The 19,911-nt window shown below is 36.7% G+C and overlaps 1 protein-coding gene across 2 annotated transcripts in view; it reads left to right on the top strand.

Annotated features, from left to right (window-relative positions):
- ARB2A (ARB2 cotranscriptional regulator A) overlaps window positions 1-19,911 on the top strand; it is a 272,494-nt gene that overhangs the window by 192,139 nt on the left and 60,444 nt on the right. Inside the window, exons 9-10 of one of the 2 annotated variants that reach the window (XM_066181283.1) lie at window positions 7,598-7,714; window positions 10,813-10,897. In XM_066181283.1, the coding sequence (XP_066037380.1) occupies window positions 7,598-7,714; window positions 10,813-10,897 (202 nt within the window). The remainder of the gene's footprint in view (window positions 1-7,597; window positions 7,715-10,812; window positions 10,898-19,911) is intronic. The other variant, XM_066181284.1, reaches the window with a different exon arrangement.

Here is a 19,911-nt window from a genome sequence, read left to right as displayed (position 1 = left end):
GTCCAGCTTCTATCTGCTGCTACCCTTCAGTGGAATCCATGCAAGCTGTGAGCTACTGCAGAGAGTCTGATATGTGGCAACTGAAGGAGTCATCGTAACTCAGTCATCTGCATCCCAAGACCCTGCTCCTCCCTGAGACTGAAAAGTCCTCAAAGACTTTTCTCTTGTAAGCTACCTGATAGGAGCTTCCTACAACTTCTGTCAATACCAAGAAAACTGGTGGGGTTTGAAAACTTACTACAGTTTGCTCACTGATAGGTCTAAGGCAGTGTTTGGCACAATGCTTTGATGGGGCACCTCTGATAAAATGAGCTGGCTACACTGCTGGGTGTCAGCTGTGCACTGCTGCTCTTAAATGCTTCAACTGTCTGTAATTGGCTGCAAGATCAGGCTGAAAATCTGACACCCAACCTAGATTTATACAAGGCATTTTTCAAAATGATAGCTTGTGTTTTGACCATGCCCAGAGCTGGCTAGGATTGTGAAAGTCATTGTGAAAGCTGAGCCCAGGATAGCAAATCTGGAGTAAGAGTCTGAGGGCATTCCTAATTACAAGCAGAGACATTTCTGTTTCCTAGTCTATATAGACCTTGACCTTTCTTGATACTACAGCACTTCAATCTTTCGGTCATGGGTCTAGACGGCTCCTCTTAACACTTTACTATTATTTTGGCTGTATTGTGTTGTGATCAGGTTTGCTTTGGATTTTATTTATTTTACATTTTTATTTCAATTTAATTTCTTTAATGGTAATTAATATTTTTTTATTTTATTTTACTTTATTATTTCATTTCTATCTAGGCATGGCACTCAAATAGCTTTCCATTGCTTCAGAAATCTAAATAAAATGAGGGAAAACAAAGCTATGACCTGCAGCCAGTAAGGTTTTACTGGTAAAGAGTGGAAAAATCCTTCACCATCACAGCTAACATAACTTTGTTAACAAAATCTCCAGGGCAGGTTTTGCATAGCTATACCAATAGAAGACTGGTCTTGCTGTCTGAGTTCGTGTAATTTGGAGAGCTGATGCAGCCCCCTGCTAGAAAATCTCCTGCATCACTGTTAAAAGGATGCTGCTTACACAGACACATGGTAAAGCCAGAGCAGCAAAGGATGTGCTGTGCTGAAGGTTTGGTGTGATCACATGCTCACACCGTCTTGCACTACTGAAATCCAAATTAACTGTCAGTAAAAAATGAAACAGTTTAGTGAACTATGCGATTTTGCAAGTATGATTTTCCTGGGGCTCATGTACTTGCAGTGCACATATGCAAACTATCTTTAAACAATCTAGCTTGAGTATCAAATGCTCCTCAGCATTAGTTGTGCCAAATACTGCACATGGTAGTTTTGGACACTTTCTGGCAGCCTAAACTGACCCTTGTGGAGCTTCACTTTCATAATACTGGACTGTTTTTTACCTCCAACACCTAGCTGCTACTATCAGCAACATAGGAATATTAACACTTATATTGATCAGGCTTCACATTCTGTACCTGGATAGGAGATAGGTAGAAGCTGTAGACCCTTCAAAACTTGATCTTCTTGCCAATGAGATCTTCCCTGTTTTAATCTCCAGTCCTGGGACAGCAGACTCCAGCTGTCAGGAGAGTCCCAACTGGCTGACTCCATGTAGACTCATCTGCTCCAAACCTCCTTTTCTGATCATCACATGGTTCTTGCAGCAGTGCAAAGGTACATGAGGTCCAGAGAAAAATTGATTAGTTTCTGTTTCCATTAGTTGAATTTCTGATGGGAAGGAGTTTCACTGAACCCTCTTGTCTAATGTACAGTTTTCACCTGCTAGGAAGTTACCAGCAGAATGCCAATATTTGGTGCTCCAGAGAGTAGAGGATGTCCCTGCCACCAGCTTGTTCTAGTTTGATGTGCTGTGGGCAAGATGTAGCAGCCAATTCAAATATTTTTATCCCCATTGTGCCATACCAATTTATGTTGTATGGTGGACTTGCTGTTGAACTGCTGCGCTTCATTCATGCTAAACAAATTGTTGGGAGGTTTGTAATTGAGGTGAGCCAGCGTTCCTACCCTTAACCCTGCCACACCTAAACCGCCTGTGTGTGGGAAGTTGGTGTTCCCCTCATTTTTACAGGTCCTCAAAGACTTTTCTCTTGTAAGCTCCCTGTCATGACACACTAAGGTCAAGAGAACAGGAGAACTGCATTAACTTTAAAGTTTTAATAAAGCTGAAGCCTGAGGCTTTCTGCAAGAAAACCACGAGTTTTGTTTCCACTGTTCTAAAGTATACCAGCAGAATTCTGTGTACAGGGTTTTTTTAGTTGTTGGGGCTTTTTACTGAGGTATGCATAAGGGATTGGATTTTTTAAAATCTTGAGCTGTTTTTGATTTAAATATTATTCTACTCATGATTGATTTTATTAACTTACAGTCCCAATGTAAGGTAATAATTTTCAGTAGAAGTTCTGCAAAAGAAATTGGTTTGCATTGCAAACTTTGACAAGTCCTAGACTCCATATGCTTTAAAGAAATCTATTCTAATATGTTCAGGCATTATTACTACTGTTGCAGTGTGATTTACTGCTGTAGAAAAATATCACAGTTGTACATGTAATGTCCAGTGGATCTTTGAACAAAATATCAGCAAGCACTATGGTCATTCTCTAATTGTATCTTTGAAGGTATTTTCTTTTGCTGTTTCAAAACTGATGTGTATCGGCCTTTGCAGGGCCTTTGCAAGTAGAGATTTTATCACATCTGCAAATTCATTTAGGGAAAATGATTGTTGTTGCTAATTGAAAATGCGAACTGGTGGAACTTTGGATTGTTAATTATTTTTGCTTTATGCTGTTCGAGCATAGTTGCCCAGCAATTCTAATTCCTAATGAATAATATTTTATGAGGGCTTGGGGCTCTAATTCCATTTTAAAATGTGCAGAAAATTGAGAGTATTTCAGAAATTCAGAAATTCTATTCAGGAAGCAGTGAAAGGTCTTAGGAATGCCAGACTAGCTAACTTGTACTACAGAATACAGAATTAGATACTTCCTGGTGAAGAGGAGTTTTTCATAACTAAGGAGAAGCTCAAGTGCTGCCAGGCAGAAAGACCAGTTAATTGGTTTGGATGAGACTGAGTGAAATGATGGTTGAAGAGGATGTTGGTTGACTGTAGACTGGTAACAAGCAAGTTACAAAGAGAGCATATGAAGTTGCCAAAAAGGAGTTCACATGCCTTTCCGAAAGGAAGTAAATATTGCCCTCTTGCATACTATTCCTATCATGTGATTTCTTCTCTCTTCCCATCTACCACTGCTTTTACAAATATTTCTGTGTCCAGCTGGTGCTGCTTTGATCCACCAGGATTTCTACTGCAAATTCATTGCACTTCTGGAAACCAGTGAGGGTTTTTGGAAAGGGGCTTCCAATTGTTACCTCTGGAAAGAATTCTGCTTGCAGATGCCAAAATGTCTTAAGAGTCTCAAACCAGTATAATGTAACTGGATACAATGGAGGACTTGCATCAAAATTATATTGCTCCAAGTCAAATGCTTGTTGTCAACATACCCATTGAAGCCCAGTGCATAGCATGTAAACACCATGCCACAACTGAAATTGCTATGGAAGACAAAGAAAGTAGCTGAAAATTTATTTCAAAACTTCAAGAGAAATTAAAATTTGGAATTTTTTATTCATTTTTTAATCCATTTTTCCTCATTCCTAATTACAAACGAGTCAGAAGAGTAAATATTCCCTGAATATGAAGTGATGGGTTTTGATTTGATTGTATGAACCTGCAAAAATAAAAACCTGTAAAAAATAAACAGATAATTTAACTTTTTTTTTCTCAGAAAAAAGAAGTTTGAATTTTTACCTGTTTAAACTATTAGAATAGGTATAAAGAGAGTATGGGATTAAAGTTTCTAGGATTTACTCCCACAGGCCATTTACCTAAAGCCTAATTGGTACTTTCATGGATTTTCATGTTGGCAAGATCAGACCTTTGATTCTTCTTTTAACACACTGATGCTTTCATTTAACAGGAGTATTATGCTATAAAATGTATACCAAAGCCATATTTTATCATCTATTCTGACCATATATGCATGCTAAATATACTGCATTTATATTGCATGTGTAAAGCTAGGTTTTATTTGCACACTACAGATAATACAGGTATCAACTTTTTGACATTATAATGTTATGATAACTGTGTAATATAAACTTACAGATTAGCAGTAGAATACTTAATGAGTTGAGCAACACATGAGTAATTATTATGTATATGCATTTTTAGCGATTTTCAAGTTCTTGTTTTTGTAACAGTTATAACTGAATACTTCTGCAACTAGATAATTGACATTTTCCCTTCCAAAGTGAAGGCACAAATTTTCAACTACTGGGATAAAGAGGACTTTCAAAAGAATGCTTGAATGCTTTCTAACTTGTTACAAGAAAAACTGGTCTACAACTTGTCATTCTAAGGGAATCAAATACATAGTGTTGGTATATGGATAATAAGTTAAAAATCAAACTTTACTATGACTACAAAGAAGGAACACAAGAGAAAAATAAAATGGAAATGTCTAAAGAGAGAAGATTATTGGGAAAGTCTAGAGGACACAGAATCATGAGTGTTACAGTAATACATGAGAGTCTGTTTATGTAATAGAGAAATGCCAGTTTACCTACTTCTGGTTGTAAATGAATTATTGGAAGAAGGAGTGTAAGAGGAGAGTGAGCTATCCAGTGATGAGGTTCACAGAGGGATGTCTTCCTGCAAAATCTAGTCAGCTAAGAATAATTTAAGGTTTTTAAATGGGCGTTAAGCAGGAAATTAAGTAATTCCTAGGATGTGAAAACTTTCTGGCTGTGGAATTCACTGATGTGAAAAGATTATAAGGCATAAATGAACTTCAGACAAAATTCTTAGGCCTTTGTTTGCTTCAGTAAAAAAATCATTCTGAAGAAAAATGTCTAAATTTTAAGTATTTTTAGTAGACTGTGCTCTGTTAAATATCTTCAGTTTTACTATGTCCATCTCAAAGGACTCTACAGGCTGCATGGAATAAAACAAGTCCTGGGAAATGTAAATCATGCATCCCATAGTATCCTTCCTTTGGAATCTAGAACAGCTTTTGAGTAATATCAAATTTGAATGGTGGCTGGATACGACATTTTTGTTTAAAGTCAATCTGTTTTACCTTTACACTTTTATTCCACTCATTTAATTTTTAAAATTTATCTTAATTCAAAACTGGTTCTAGAAAAGAGGAGTATGTTCTAACTGTAAACTTGCATTGAATCTGAAGCACTTACTGAATATTGAAGCATCTGTGCCCAAAAGCACATAGACTTCTTGTATCTTCTTGCAGGGTAAATTATCATCCCTGATAAGAGAGTCTGCTGCTTGAGCTTAACCTGGATCTGTTCTTCTTGATTATTTTTATCAGTGAATGTCCCACTGTAGCAGGAAACTTGAGCTGCTCTGATAGAAGCAAAAGTGTCCTCAGTTTTACATGCTCTGTTGTGACATTTCTGTGTCACTGAAACATGGACATGTTACACTTCTTGTTTAAGTGAAGGTTATACCCTTGATTCTTTCCCCACTTGATGTATTGTTTTTGTCTGTTTCTTTCTAAGTTGTCTCAGAAGGGCATGGATGCCTACCAAAACTTTTTTCTTCTGGGCTGGATGTTAAGAAATCTGTAAGTAAAGCTCAGTTAATCCCTTTGATCCCTCTTTGCTGCTGCATCCATGAGACCTTATCCTAACCCTAGCACTGTGGCTGAGTTATCAAAAAACATCACATTGTCAGCCTCAGTCACTTTGCTGATCTTTGTGAAGAGAATACGATTCTGCAGGCATCCACAAAGCTGAATGGGAAGCACCAGGAGCATGTTGGGTATTGCATATTATTCCTATATATCATATATGATCTGAAAAGCAAAGACTGTATGTACTAGATGAAGAAAGAGTAGAAAGAAATGGTGATCAATAGCTGCCAGTTCTTACATGTGCATAGGGAAATTGAGAATAGCAAACCTGAGATAGGTCTGGAAAAGAAAAAGGGTGTTGCACCTTTGTATTTTCTTGTGATTTGAAGAAAAAGGTGATGTTCTAAGATGAACTGGGTGGCTAGTTTTCGAAGCAGAAACATGGGACACAGTAGCTTGAGAAAAAACCTGCTTTTCCAAAGCAGAGCATATTTTTTATCTTTGCTGGTCATTAGAAGTGCTTCTGAATACCAGCCCTTCATGGAGGAAGTCATGCTGGAATACTCTGAGCTGGTGATGATTTTAAACTTCACCCAGCATGTAATATCTCTGAGTAATTGGTAGGTATGTGGTCTTCAAGGACAGTGATATTTTTGCACCTTTGCCTGTTCAATCACAATGTTTTGTGCAGCTGAATGAGTGCTAGAATGCACAGCACTGTAACAGGAATGTTAGTACATAAGATGTGTTTAAAACACTTATTCAGTGTATAGCAGGATTTAAAACGAGTTAGCTGTGTGTGGCTGACAGTTCTTGTTTTTAGATACTGTCTCTTTCAAAACCATTTTTTCTAGTAGGTTTTTGGAGTCGTTCTTATGGCAAAGATGTGAAACAGTGGGTTCAGAGGTGCAGCTTGTGTGCTGATAAGCAGTTACTAGAGCATGAAGAAAGAATACCTGATTTTAGAAATGTGGTGTGTGTTACATTTATACAAAGGGAAGCCTAAAAAAACACATTAACTTTATTGCAGCATACATAGTGATAACGACACCAGTTGTGAAATGCTGGTTTTATAAGTATAATTTATTATGCTTTCTTTGATGCAGTGTTACAAATTAGGATCACTCATGTCAGGAGATTAAAACCTTTTTGTCTCTTTTTGATATCAAACTATTCTTTCACAGTACCTTTTATCTTGCTTAGTAGTGCTGAATTCCACAGCATCTTTGTCAGTTCGCTTGTGTTACTTGCAGCAATCAGTTAATTTGTTTTAGAACTGATATTATTTAGTCATATTGTCATTTTCAACAACAGAGGCTCTTTAATATCCTAAAAGTGTTGAGAGGCTTTGGTGTTAGCTGAGTAAGCATATGAATAAGAGAGAAGTGAGAAGAATTTTGGGACCATGGTGAGCGTGCAAGATAGCTAAATTGGATAGAAAGAGAAAAAAAAACCTATACAAGTCAAAGTGAGATTGTACATCAGAAAAACTACAGCAATCTACTGAAAATTAGTAGATGATAGTCATGACAGCCTTACAGTGAACCACAGGTACCAGCTTCCCTGAAGAACTGAAATAGGAACTTGGAGAAGCTTGTAAAAGGTGTCCTCAGGGAATCTTCCATATTTTCACTATGATACCTTTAATCCTAGAATTGTCAAGCCGCATGGAAAATAATAGGACTGAATAGTTCAGTCAGTTAAAAGTTAGTAATATTCTTTTTTAACAAAAATATTGGGTATTTCTGTTTTGCTGGACCTGTTAGGAATTGTATAAATTTTAAAACAAGTGAAGTCAAGTATTGAATTTGTATTGCTGTTTCTTTTTAAGTTTAAGATCATTATCTATGACTAAGCAGACTCTATTCAGTAAAAGGAATTACTTTAAATACAATATTTTTTAACAGATGATTCAACGAGAGGCAGAAGTAAAGAATAGGGTAACTGCTGTGGCGTTGACAGACTCAGTTCACAATGTGTGGCATCAAGAAGTAGGGAAAACTATTCGAGAGTGGATGCGAGAGGTAAGGCCTTTTTTTCTTAAGAATTTGAGTATATACATCTGTATATGGCTGAATAAACATGTCTGGGTGTGAAAGACAGCATAATATAAAACAGTGGAAATTATTTATCCATACCAGCCACTAAAATAACCAAGATTAAAGCCATTACAGAACTGCCAAGTTAGCAGTCAAAATACTAAGCACCAAGTCCAGTGTTTCTTCCTGATGGTCAGCAAAATAGTGACATGCCAAGGCAGCCTATGCAGTGCCTGACACCTGGAGCAAAGTCCTGGGTGCGCCATGTGCTGCTGGTTTTAGCTGGCAATAGTCAAAAATCCCCTTTAATTTCTTCGCGACTCAGTTTGATGGTTTGCACAACTTGCAAAATATCCTTTCTCTCAGCAACTTTTTGTATTTACTCCTGGAGCACTCGGAAGCTCTTACACTTAGATATGGGGTTGCTGAGATTTTAAAAATCATATTTTTAGAGCAAGACCAACTAAACTACTGTTTATGAGTCTTGTCCTCACCAGATCAAGCTCATCTCTGTTTTCTGCATTCCTGTGGCAGAACACTAAAATAGAAGATGCACAGAGTAAATTTAAACTAGTCACATCCTGAACTTTCTGTTATACTTGACTTTTTCTCATGGATTTAGTGAAACTTCATGTATACAGTGCCTATTCCTGACTTAACCTTAAAGTTTTATAGGCAGCAACTGATAGGAATAGAGGATCACCTGGGATGCAGTCTGACAGCTCTGACTTAAGTGTTAAAAATATAAAGAAAGGTAACCCCTACAGGCTCTGTCAGAGAAATCCCCATTTTCTTCATGGGAAATCAAAACCTTAAAATATGTGTTATGTAGTAAAACTGAAATTTTAAATCCTGTAATTTGAATCTGACAACTCCATTTTTCTTTAAGCATTTAGTCTGAATAAGGAAAGTGCATTACCTTTCATTTCATTTGCAGAAAGTAGATGTTAAAGAATAAGTTAAATGATTAATGGCCTAAAAAGTGGATGGAGTGTCATAACTTACATTAGCATTAAAAATCTCCTATAAGAAAGAAGAATTTTACATATGTGAAATGTGGCTGAGTGGTATTTAAACTAGCATATCACCTGGATATCTCTTACTTTAATCAGGTTTAAGGCTAGTGGTAAAATGAATAATAATTAAAATATACACCTAATCGCTGCCTGTCTGTAGGGCTAATTGCTGTCATTGAAAGAATGAATTGTTAAAATAAAATAATTCTTCATTGGAACTATCTCTCCTGTATCACTGGTGGCCTATTTTTAGTACCTATAGATGTCATGATTTTTGAATTTATTAGGAGCTGTGATGAATGATAAAACAAATCATCCATTTACATATCTTGACACTGCTTTTGAGAATTCTTATTTCTTACAGGCAAGTGTCACATTGTATATAAAAGCTAGTTAATTGTGTGCTAATCTTCTGTATTATCTCCAGCTCTCTGATGTAGTGTTCTATCAGTAGTTAATATTAATTTTACTTATTTCAAATGATTGTAATACTTAATAAAAATTCTACTTCTTTTGCAATTTCTACCTCCTTACATTTCCAATTTCACATTTAGCTGTTAATTAAAATTACACATGCAAATCATAAAACTATGCTTTATTACTTTAAACCTTAAAACCTTCATGAAATACTTCAATTTTAACAATTTTTTACTAAATATGTTATATTGCTGGATAGTGTGTTTGTTTTTTTTCTTTTTCCCCTGAGTTCAATAGTTTCATTGATCTACTGTTTCTTACAAAAATCTGCCATGCTTTGTGAACTTCACTTTCTAATCTCATACAGCAACCCTTCCTTTATGTTGTCCCTGCTCTCCCTGGTCCCAGAACAGTAGGGTTGCCTTGACAAATCTATTCAAAAGCCATTCCTCATCCTTTATTGGTGGGGACTGAAGCCTTTGAAATTCTCTCTTCACTGCAACACAGCTGACATCTTCTTCCAGACAGAATGAATTAAGGAAATACAATAAGGTACTTGATCTACCAGTCAAGGATCTTTCCACAGTGAGGACTGACTCCATGGTGCACAACTAGGGCAGCAAGCATCTACAAATACACAATACATTCTGTTTATCAGAAGAGAATTCATCCAGTTTTACTATCATGAACTGATGGAATTATTTTTTTTAGAAATCTGTCTGAAAATTGTTTGGGTCTCTCCAAAAGGTTGTGCACTTTTTTTACCTCTTGCACTTAATGAAGTTAGTCAGGTTTTCAGAAAGGAAAAACTCAGATTTTTAATAGAGCGATCTATGTAGGTCTTGTTGTTCAGCTGGTAATCTTATTTAAAATGTAGTTGCTTTATAATTAAAAATTCAATTCAGTAGATTTGTTGTCATTTCATCATATTTTATTGAAAGCATATTATTTAATACTTCAGTTTATAGACTACTCTGAATAGATAGCATTTGGAGCAAAACATTTAAAAAATTCATGGTAAATTCATCCTACTCAGAGGTTCAGGAATGAAAGGTAAATGTAAAGGCTTCCTGAATATAATTCCCCAGAGGCCAGTACTTGCCTTTTTTTAATGTTCATGCACATTTATCTCAGCTATATTTACAATTATTTGAATATTCATCTGCTGTCTTGATGGTTTCTGTTTAGTTATAATATGTTGTTTCATATTTTCACAAATGTTCTTTTCACTGTGTCCATCAAAACACCCTGAAATATTCTGATTTTTAATGTTAGCAAACAAACTGGCTCTATGTTTATACCAACACTTGTTTATATCAACACTGACTGGGAAAATCTTAAAACCTGTGGTGGGTTGTTCAGGCACAAGTTGGTCCAAGCACCTACTAAAGTCCACTGACACACTAAGTAGCATTTGAAAAACATGATACTTAAGCACATTGCAAATCTGGTGAATTATGTATGAAATTACAGTATTTCATCATCAGTAAATATAAGTTAGTGTAGTATACTGTCCACAATTGTTACTGTGACTGCTATGTAAATTAGTTTGAGGAATTTGATGTGACCTTTTCCTCACTTACAACATCTGTATTTATTTCTGCTCTGAGTTTTTGGCTTATCCCAAGAATTGCCTGTCTGCTCCTACAGAACTGCTGTAACTGGGTGTCCAGCTCCGAGCCCCTGGATACATCGGTGGAGTCCATGCTGCCAGACTGTCCCCGTGTCTCTGCAGGTACATCCATTTGTTTGCAATAAGATAGTGTAGATGTTTATGCCCAGAAGCAGCTTGTTCATTTAAAAATGCAGTTGATTCTGACTGCATTCTAACCTTTCTGCAGCAAGGTGTGGCTGTAAGCATATGGCTGCTGCTATTTTGTGCAGCCACTCTTAATTCTTTTTTGTCATGTGGGATTTAAGTTCTCTTGTCTGCTTCTTGTTTGAATTTTTCTAGTCTTCCTCTCTGTTTAAGAGAAACAAGAAATTTTTCTAGTCTTCCTTTCTATAATTGGTGACCTTATATGTAGGAGTCTAAGAAAAATAATAATGATAACAAGAACTGGGAAATTTATCATTGGTCCTTGAATAAATATCTAACTCTGTGTAGGCAGCAAGGTTTTAAAGAAGTACATTAATGGAAGTTAGAGTTAAAATAAATGAATCACTTTCCTGAATGATGATCAGTGAAGTCTAGTTTACATAGGAAATGATTTGCAGCATCGAAGAATGTTGGTAAGAGTTTTCTGTTGTTTTAGATTATGCTCAGCTATGCTTTTTCATTACTGCGTCATAAATTGCAAGAAGCATATGAAATAATACAGAGACTGTAGTTAAATGTGGGATAATTCCAGAAAATAGATGTAGTCATCAATTTAAAAGGAAAATCTCCAATCTCTGTAGGAAAGTAATCTAAAATACATAAAGCAGTTACTGAACTTTCATGCTTGATTATCAGGTTTCCTAAAAGCCGTAGGTAGCGTATTTCTGTAGAATATAAAACTAAGTTCAAAGGAAGACACAGCCTATACAATATTAATTTGAAAGCTGAAACAATATTTGACCTAACTCTTTCGGATGCAGTTGTTTGTTTGACAAGTTTGTTTCATATCTGTCTGCATTTGTGAGGTTGTTAGTGAGACCTAACTTTGCAGCTGAAACTGTGTTTACTACAGGATATTTTTAAGGTTTAGAAAATTTAGCACTGCTTTTTGTGAGAGCTCACAACAACCAGAGATTTTAATTACATTTCTGCTGTAGTTTGGGATCTCTCATCTCTGTTACAGACATGTGCAATAGAACTGACATTGTTCTTTCATGCTTTGGAAAATGATATATTATTAAAATTTTCATAGATTCCACATTCAGTTAGCAACTTTTTGCTCTTTTAGGGGAGATTACTGCAATTTGAAAGAAAAATATTGTTCGGGAGTAGAATTCTTTAAAATAAGATTAACTTGCAATCTCTGATGTTTCTGTTGCTCTTGTGAAAGACTGCATATTATAGTGGTCATTTTAGTCAGGTAAATAAGGGCTTGGACAGCAACTGGTCACTATTTGCTGTACACTGGCCAGCATTGAAAATCATCCATCAGAGCATCTCTTCCCTTTCTTTGCGTTCACTTAATATAAACAATCTAAAAGGAATTCTATAAAAGAAATCCTAGATGTTATTTAAAAAGCAGACTGATGCTTCATTAGAGCTGTAAATAATAAGTCTTGATTTTACATTTCTGTTGAAGACAGGTCACAGTGGCCTTAGGTTTCTGCACCACTTAATGAATTCCCAAGCTGCAGTGAAGTGGTGGAAGAATTAATTTAAATGGAGTAGGATTTCAGCCAGTAAAAGCTGAGTATTTGTATTTAATGCACACATTGAGATAAATTAAATCACTAATGTTTTAGATATTCTCAACAGAGATTTTTTTGATAATGATTTAATGTAAGATAACTATTTCCAGGCTAGCTCTTTGTAATATAAATATAGTTTAAAATAGTATCACTTCATATGACTGCTCCTGAATTATCAGTTTGCTCACATGTTTTTGCTTATATTTTTTGTAATCATCTCTTACATGAACAACGGTAAGACATTTACAGAGAACCGAGTAATTCGTACAGTGTCTTTATATGAGCAACGGTATAAACCTGCATTAGGGTAATATGTAATAAATTTATAAAATATTACTAGATGTAGGAGCGTTATTTTAAAATGTTTAATATTATCTGAAGACTCAGAGAGATTTTATTTCACTCTCTTGAGAATTGTGGTACTGAAAGAGCCCACACTCAAATCCTGGCAGCATTGCCCTTGGTATTTCAGTGAATGACAATGAGAGCAATCAGAGCAATGACAGATCTTTTAAAATAAACCTTTTGCAGTAGAAAGATTCACTTCTGTGCTTGGACGCCCATCTTTTATCTCTGTTTGCACTGAAAATAAGTTCAGAAATAACTGCCTCATGATCACGTCACTTGAGCCAGCTTTTGCAAAAAGGGTCTGCTATTCAGCCATTCAGTATTCTGGGTTTTACAGGCAATCCTAATTGGTGAGCAGTTCCTACTGCAGATTATCTTACAGTCTCTTGCTTGCTTTTCCCTTAAAATCACTAGGGACAAAATAAATGACCATCAAACTGGAAAGATTACTTGTATTTCCAGATAGAGTTGTTGAAGCTTTTTGATTAAAAAATTGTTAAGGAATTAAAATGTTTGCCATAATTGATTCATGTCTTACTTGATTACTAAAAGCAGTGAATGCACCTTAATAATTAAATGTTGAGAGCATTACAGAAAATTGTTGAGAACAATACAGAAAAAGCAAGCCATAATGAATGCATTGTCTGTTCTTGTGGCAAAAGGTATTTTGTGGGTCCCACCTTCAGGGTCTTTCATCCATGTCTCAGGGATTTTGTTGCATGGTGGTGTCATAGTTTAATATCTTCTGCCATCTTGTTGGTGATGTGGACAATGAATTTGAGTGCACCCTCAGCAAGTTTGTCAACAACACCAAGCTGTGTGTTGCAGCTGGCATGCTGGTAGGAAGGGATGTCACCCAGAGGGATTTTGTGAAGTGGGTCTGCAGAAGAGAAATGGACCCCATAAGATTCCTCAAGTCCAAGTACAAGGTCCTGCACATGGGTCAGGGCAATCCCAAGTGCAAGGACAGGCTGTGTAGGCAATCAATTGACAGCAGCTCTGGGAATGATACACAGCTGTTGGTTGACAAAAAACTCAATATGGCCTGCCAGTATGCGTTTCCAGCCCAGAAAGACAACCATATCCTGGGATATATCAAAAGCATGACTGGCAGGTCAAGGTGGTTGGTTCTGTTCCTCTGCTCTGCTTTGGTGAGAGCCCATCTGCATGCTGGGGATCTCAGCACATGATAGATTTAGTCCCATTGGAGCAAGTCCAGAGGAGCCACAAAGATGCTCAGAGGGGTGGAGCACCTCTCTCATGAAGAGAGAGTAAAAGAGTTGTCCAGCCGGGAGAAGAGGATACTCTGGGGGCCTCAGAACACCTTCCAATATCTAAAGGTGCTACAAGGGAGCTGGTGAGGGCATGGAGTGATAGGCTTCAAATTGACAGAGGGCAGGTTTAGATGAGCAAAGACAGGAAAGAAACTCTTTGCTGTGAGGGTGGTGAGGCACTGGGACAGGTTGCCCAGAGAAGTTGTGGATGATCCATCCCTGCAAGTGTTCAAAACAAAGTTGAATGGGGCTTTTTGCACAAATTCCCCTGACAGGGATTTAGAACTTTAAAAATTCCTATCTCTTACCCTCTTTACTTTCAGCCGTAATTAAGGACTTCTGTTTATAGTTGAGGTTATCTTCTGTCTCGGTCTTAACCTACCTTCCTAATGGAATCAAATCAAAGTACATCTATTTTGTCTCACAGGAGATGGATCCATCTCCCATCTAAAACATAAGAAAATGTAGGGTGGAGAAAGATGAAGAATTCAAAGAGGTTTGTACATTAAAGTTCATCACATAAAATGGAGTAGGATTGGGAGTATTTCTGGTTAGGAGACTGGAGATCAGCTTGGAATTTGACAGAGGCAATGGGATAAATGCTTTAATGACAGGTTGCACTGCATTACTGCTAACTGTAGTTGTAGTTCATGCTGTTTCTCAGACCTTACAACATTTCTCCTAGTTCTGGAGCAGGGAGTTCAAAAGCCCTTGGGAAGTCATCTTATTGGAGCAACTACTGGGCAGGAATAGCTGAAATTGGGGTGAGAGAAAGCAGATCCATGGATCTGCATTCATCTCTGATGCTGTTCAGGAATTAAATCACTTTTATTTCAGAATAGTGGCTTGAACTTCATCCCACGAAAGGTATTGTGGTAAATTTTGCCAGGTAAACATGGCTTTTGTTTTCCTGAATCCTGTTTGTCTTCCTATGCTCATGTGTTTCTGCTAGTGAAAGCTCATTATTTAGGAGAGACTATAAAACTTCCCAGCATTTTACCAACTTCTCAGCATATGCACCAACACTCATTTAAAATAATCAAGTGAAGATGTTGAAACATTAGTAAAATTATTGCCCAATCAAATCTTTTTAAAGCCTTCCTAGTTGCCCCCCAAAATCGCTAGTTATTCTGTTAACAGTTGCAGCCAATGTAGTTAAAACATTGTGAAATGAGGAAATTATAACTTAAAAGACAAACAATGGAATGAAACACTGCCAGTAATCAAAAAAAGTTCTGTTCACAGAAGAGCCTAAACTTGAATATATGTCTATGTAACAAGAGAAAAAAGTGCAAGAATCAATTCATACAGCTGAATAAAGTAGCTTCAGGCTGGTAGAAGAAAAACAAATTTAATTTTGGGGGACAGATATGATGTGTGCTGGTGGTGCTCTTGAGTGAATCTTCAGATAGTATTTTCTGGTATCAAAAATCAAGATTGCACTCTGTATTATATATCAAACATTTATTTACATTTAGGTAAGCCAAGCACAACTTTTTGTGATTTGTTTTGGTTTTTACTTTGAATTTAGAAAATATTCATAGCCCTTCACTGGCAGAGCATGTGTGCAGCTTGTGGCCCCACACACAAGTGCACTGTCTGATCAGGTAGAGCCCTTGTTGCAAAGCTTGTGTTGATACCCAGGAAATAATGAGCTACCCCATTGGATTATGACAGTGGTAGTTTCTGTTGGCTTTGCCTGAAAGCTGACTCCTGCTTGCTGTTTCAAGAGTTCAGTTGTGTATTTCCACAGAAAAGCCTGTCTATCTGCAGGTGCACCCCATGCTGAGCAGATTCTGGGGTTCAAACAGGACACTCTCCAGTGAGGTCAAATGGACTCTCCAACACCACAGGGTCTGTGTGCAGGGGTAACTGCACACTATTGCATTAGTGAGACTTGCGACAGCTGTAGGGAAGGATCAACTTATTTCTTCCTGGTTTTTTTCCTCAGCTCTATTTGTACCTCACTACAGTTCCACTCTTACACATTTATGTATCTTGCTCATAAAAAACAAGGTAGAAGGAACCATAAACTATATTAAGTGCTGAGACAATACCTGACTCTTAGCAGCTTTTAGCCCAGTGTACCAATACCCAGTTTAATCAATTTAATGAGGACTGTTCTGGGCTGTTTTCTGCTGTTAGTGTTTCATGATGAGGGATAGGTGCCCAGCAGTACAAGAAATAGGAACAAAACCATGCACTTTTTAAAATAAAGCAATTAAACAATTTTTCCATTCTGTTAAAAATGTTATTTCTGCATTCACTAGTCATTCATGGGTATTAATAATACATTAAGCAGTGTTTCCTGTAAAGCTCTTTACATTTTATGTTTTCATGTGCATGTAGTTCTGTCAATAAAAACTTTGGTTTACAGGAGAAAAGATAAAATGCTGAAGCTTTTTTGTTAAGATGGCAGGTTCCTGTGTCTAGCTGCATGTTAATTTAAGGTATTTGCAAGATTAATACACAAGTATTAAGGAGGAGTGCAGGAATCTCCAGTGTGAAGCGTGCTTCATCATCCATGTTAACATTCTCATCTGTTGCTAAAACTGGTCCTGCACTTCCATTTCTGCTGTTGTACTTGGTCTGTTGGGGACTGGAAATTATTATGGTAACTGAAGCATCAGACTGTCTTAGCCACAGCTCTGGTGGTTGCTGCACTAAAACCTGCTTTAAGTTTTATCTTCTTTGCATGGAAGTAAGTAGCTTTTTTCCTATTCCTGATTCTTCAAAGGAGCTCTGCTTTTATACTCATGCTCAGTCTCAGGTGTTGCAGACAGCTTTTCATTTCATGTGTAAACCTAGCAGGATGTGAGCCCCTATGTTGTGCTTAGAGTAGCTTACCTCTACAGTGCTTTGGAAAGGACAAAGTCTATAGAGACCTGTTGAATAATATTGCAGATTCCATTCTGGACTCAAAAGTAAACATGAAAATATGAGTTGAAAGCACTGACTTGAATTGCCAAATGTTGCTTCTGTCAGAGCATTCAATAACACTCATTCATTTACTGTTCTACAAAATAGTTACATGTACTTGAGGCAGTAGTGATATTAGAGAAACAGTTTCATCAAAAATTATTCTTGTACTCAAACATATCTATTTATCATTGCAATTTTTTAGACTAGAGTGAACTAGTTCTTGTCCCTGAGGCTGTCTTTGTGGTAATAATGAATAGTTTAAATTACTGCAGTTGGATATTTTCTATTAAGCATTTGACAACTATTGGATTGCTGTTACTGTTGCTTCTGATACTACTCAATGCTGTCTCATTAGTTCCTTATAAATACCTACTTGTCTGCACATTGGCAGGTCTTACTCAAGTGCATGTCTGCAAACTTTCCTAGAGCTCAACACCGGAAAAGAGGTATTCTCTGAGAGATGTCCGCCAAAATTCAACAGCAAAATCTTCATTTGTACTGATATAAAATCCAAAAGAGTTTTCACATTTCAGCTTTCATTTTCTGTTAGAATCCATATTCAAATTTGGACGACACTGTTGTATACTACAACGACACAAGACTTTTAGAAGGTTGAAAATTACTCTTTTTATTTTTGGGATGTGTTTTCTTTATATCTTTTTTACACTGACCAATTTGATTGGTGACAAGAAGACAAACTTCTTCAATCACATTGGTCAGACTAGAGGGACATGAAGAAGAAGTCCCTCCTAGGGAAAGAAGATAAACATAAGTACAGTTACAAAAACATATCTCTTGTTTACAGAAAATTCTCTGGGAAAAGAATTTCAGAAAACCAAAACATCTCAGGCACGAAAGCAGGGCTACATTTGGATTTGTTAGAATTTTTCAAAAAGTTCCGTTTCAGTAAAAAACTTTCCTTTTTTCATAAATGTGTATAGTTTAAGCTGGGAATGATGTTTAGATCACTTATTGTCCACTTTTAGAATACAGGTGTTTAACTTCTGACCAGATATTATACTGAAATTTAAAACTTTAATTTGGTGAAGATGTTTCTTCTACGAAGTCAATCAGCCTTGGCTGGAAGGATTCAAGACATGGGGAATCCGTTGCTTCCTTCCCTTTATCATCTGCAATCTGTTAAGAAGATTGGCTCGTTTCTGGTTTGGCTTTGTCTGATCTCAGTTTCCAAACGTTAGTTGTTGTGTGCCTTTTCTACACTAAATTATAGAGCTGTTCAGTACATTTGTGTTTTCTCCCTGTGAATTACATACTGTCATTGAGTCAACACACCATTTTCTTTTGAGAAATGTAATAGATTCAGTTCTTTCAGTCCCAGCGCAAGTTAATATCTCCAGGTTTCAAATGCTTTCATACATTTTGCTATAACATCTCCAGTCATTCAGCTTCTTTGAGAGAGACTTGTCTACATCTTACTAATGCAATAACAAATCTTTGCGACTTGATTTTCTCCCATTTCATTAGGCAACGGTCACATTTGACCCTTTTATAACCAGTTTTCCAGTGCTGAAAAGAGTCAGTTTAGGAGGAACTTGCCCTTTCTAGAGCTACTGCTTTTCATCTTGGTTTTAAACTAGTGTTAGGAAACATTGCAGGTAGCTTTTTTAAAAAAATAAACCAAAAAAATACACTAACATGTAAAAAAAAAAAAAATAAGGCCATCACCTTTCTTGTTAATAATAATCCCATCCATCTTCACATTTACATGAGTTTTACCAGCAGCAAATCTGTATATATTTCCTGTGTGGTAGAATAGGACACTCCAGCAATAACATCTCCGTTCAGTTGTGGTTTCTCCATGCTGGCTGCATTTGCTGATTACTTAGTCTGCAGCTTCTTAGCAAGGTAGAATAATACCGACTTTCAACCCTTTCTCATGAGAATTCTAAAATTGTTCTATTTGTCCCCTCATGAATTTATGAAACATTGACCAATTTCTGCTTAAGCTGAAGTTTTAGTTAAGTAATGAAGTTGTAATTAAGTTTCTCCAGCTTGTGTGGTAGTAGTTTACAGCATGGAAGAAAAAATGAAGGATGTATCTTCCTAGTAAAAGGAAGACATTTTAATGTCAGTCTTGAAAGACAAGGGGAAGTAACTCACATGCTAGACACTGGAATCAAACAGCTGGCAAAGCAGCAGTTACCACCAGTCAACCAGAACAGGTAAGGGCTCCAGTGTAACAACAGTCTAGAAGTTTCATGGGAAGTCTGAGAAGAGCACAATATAGTTGCTGAAAACAAAAGAGAGATAAAACACTTTCGAAAAATGCTTGGCAAAGTTGACACAATTTTTCCTCCTGCTCAGAATGTTCTCAGGAAATAAATCAATTGCCTGACAAAAAATTGAGTGTACTCTATTTTCATATGAATCCTTATCAGCTTAAACATGCTAATTCATCAAAGTGTGAAATTGAGTTTATTTATTTAGGAGTTATTTTCCAGTAAGTTGCATTGGCTTGAATTAATTATATTTTTGTACCTTAATTCCTCATTAGTAGATTCCAATATCACAGTATTGTGGTTCTCAAAGGGATTTTTAATGTGCATCAGCCTCATCCCCCTGCCCAGAGCAGGAGCAAATGTTCTAACATTAGGTGCTCTTCTTCTCAGTCCTTTCCTTTGTGTTGTGTAATTACACCTCCTCTCTGGGGATTCTTGACCAAACTTCCAGTTTTAGTTACCCATTCTTTCTTGGTGTGGGCATACAACCTGAGGAACAGCTGAATAAGCAACAGCCACCCTCAAAATAGAGACTTGTTCTTCATGCCCATAGCACTTGGGGTAGTAATTTATGGACCTAGATATCCACTTCTCCTTTATTTGTCTTGAGATTTATG

Source organism: Chamaea fasciata, unplaced genomic scaffold (assembly GCF_029207755.1).
Source record: "Chamaea fasciata isolate MVZ Bird 193981 ecotype frontalis unplaced genomic scaffold, bChaFas1.0.hap1 SCAF_4, whole genome shotgun sequence".
NCBI lineage: Eukaryota > Metazoa > Chordata > Aves > Passeriformes > Sylviidae > Chamaea > Chamaea fasciata.
The sequence above is the reverse complement of the archived record's forward strand: the minus strand, read 5'-3'. Positions and strand labels throughout refer to the sequence as shown.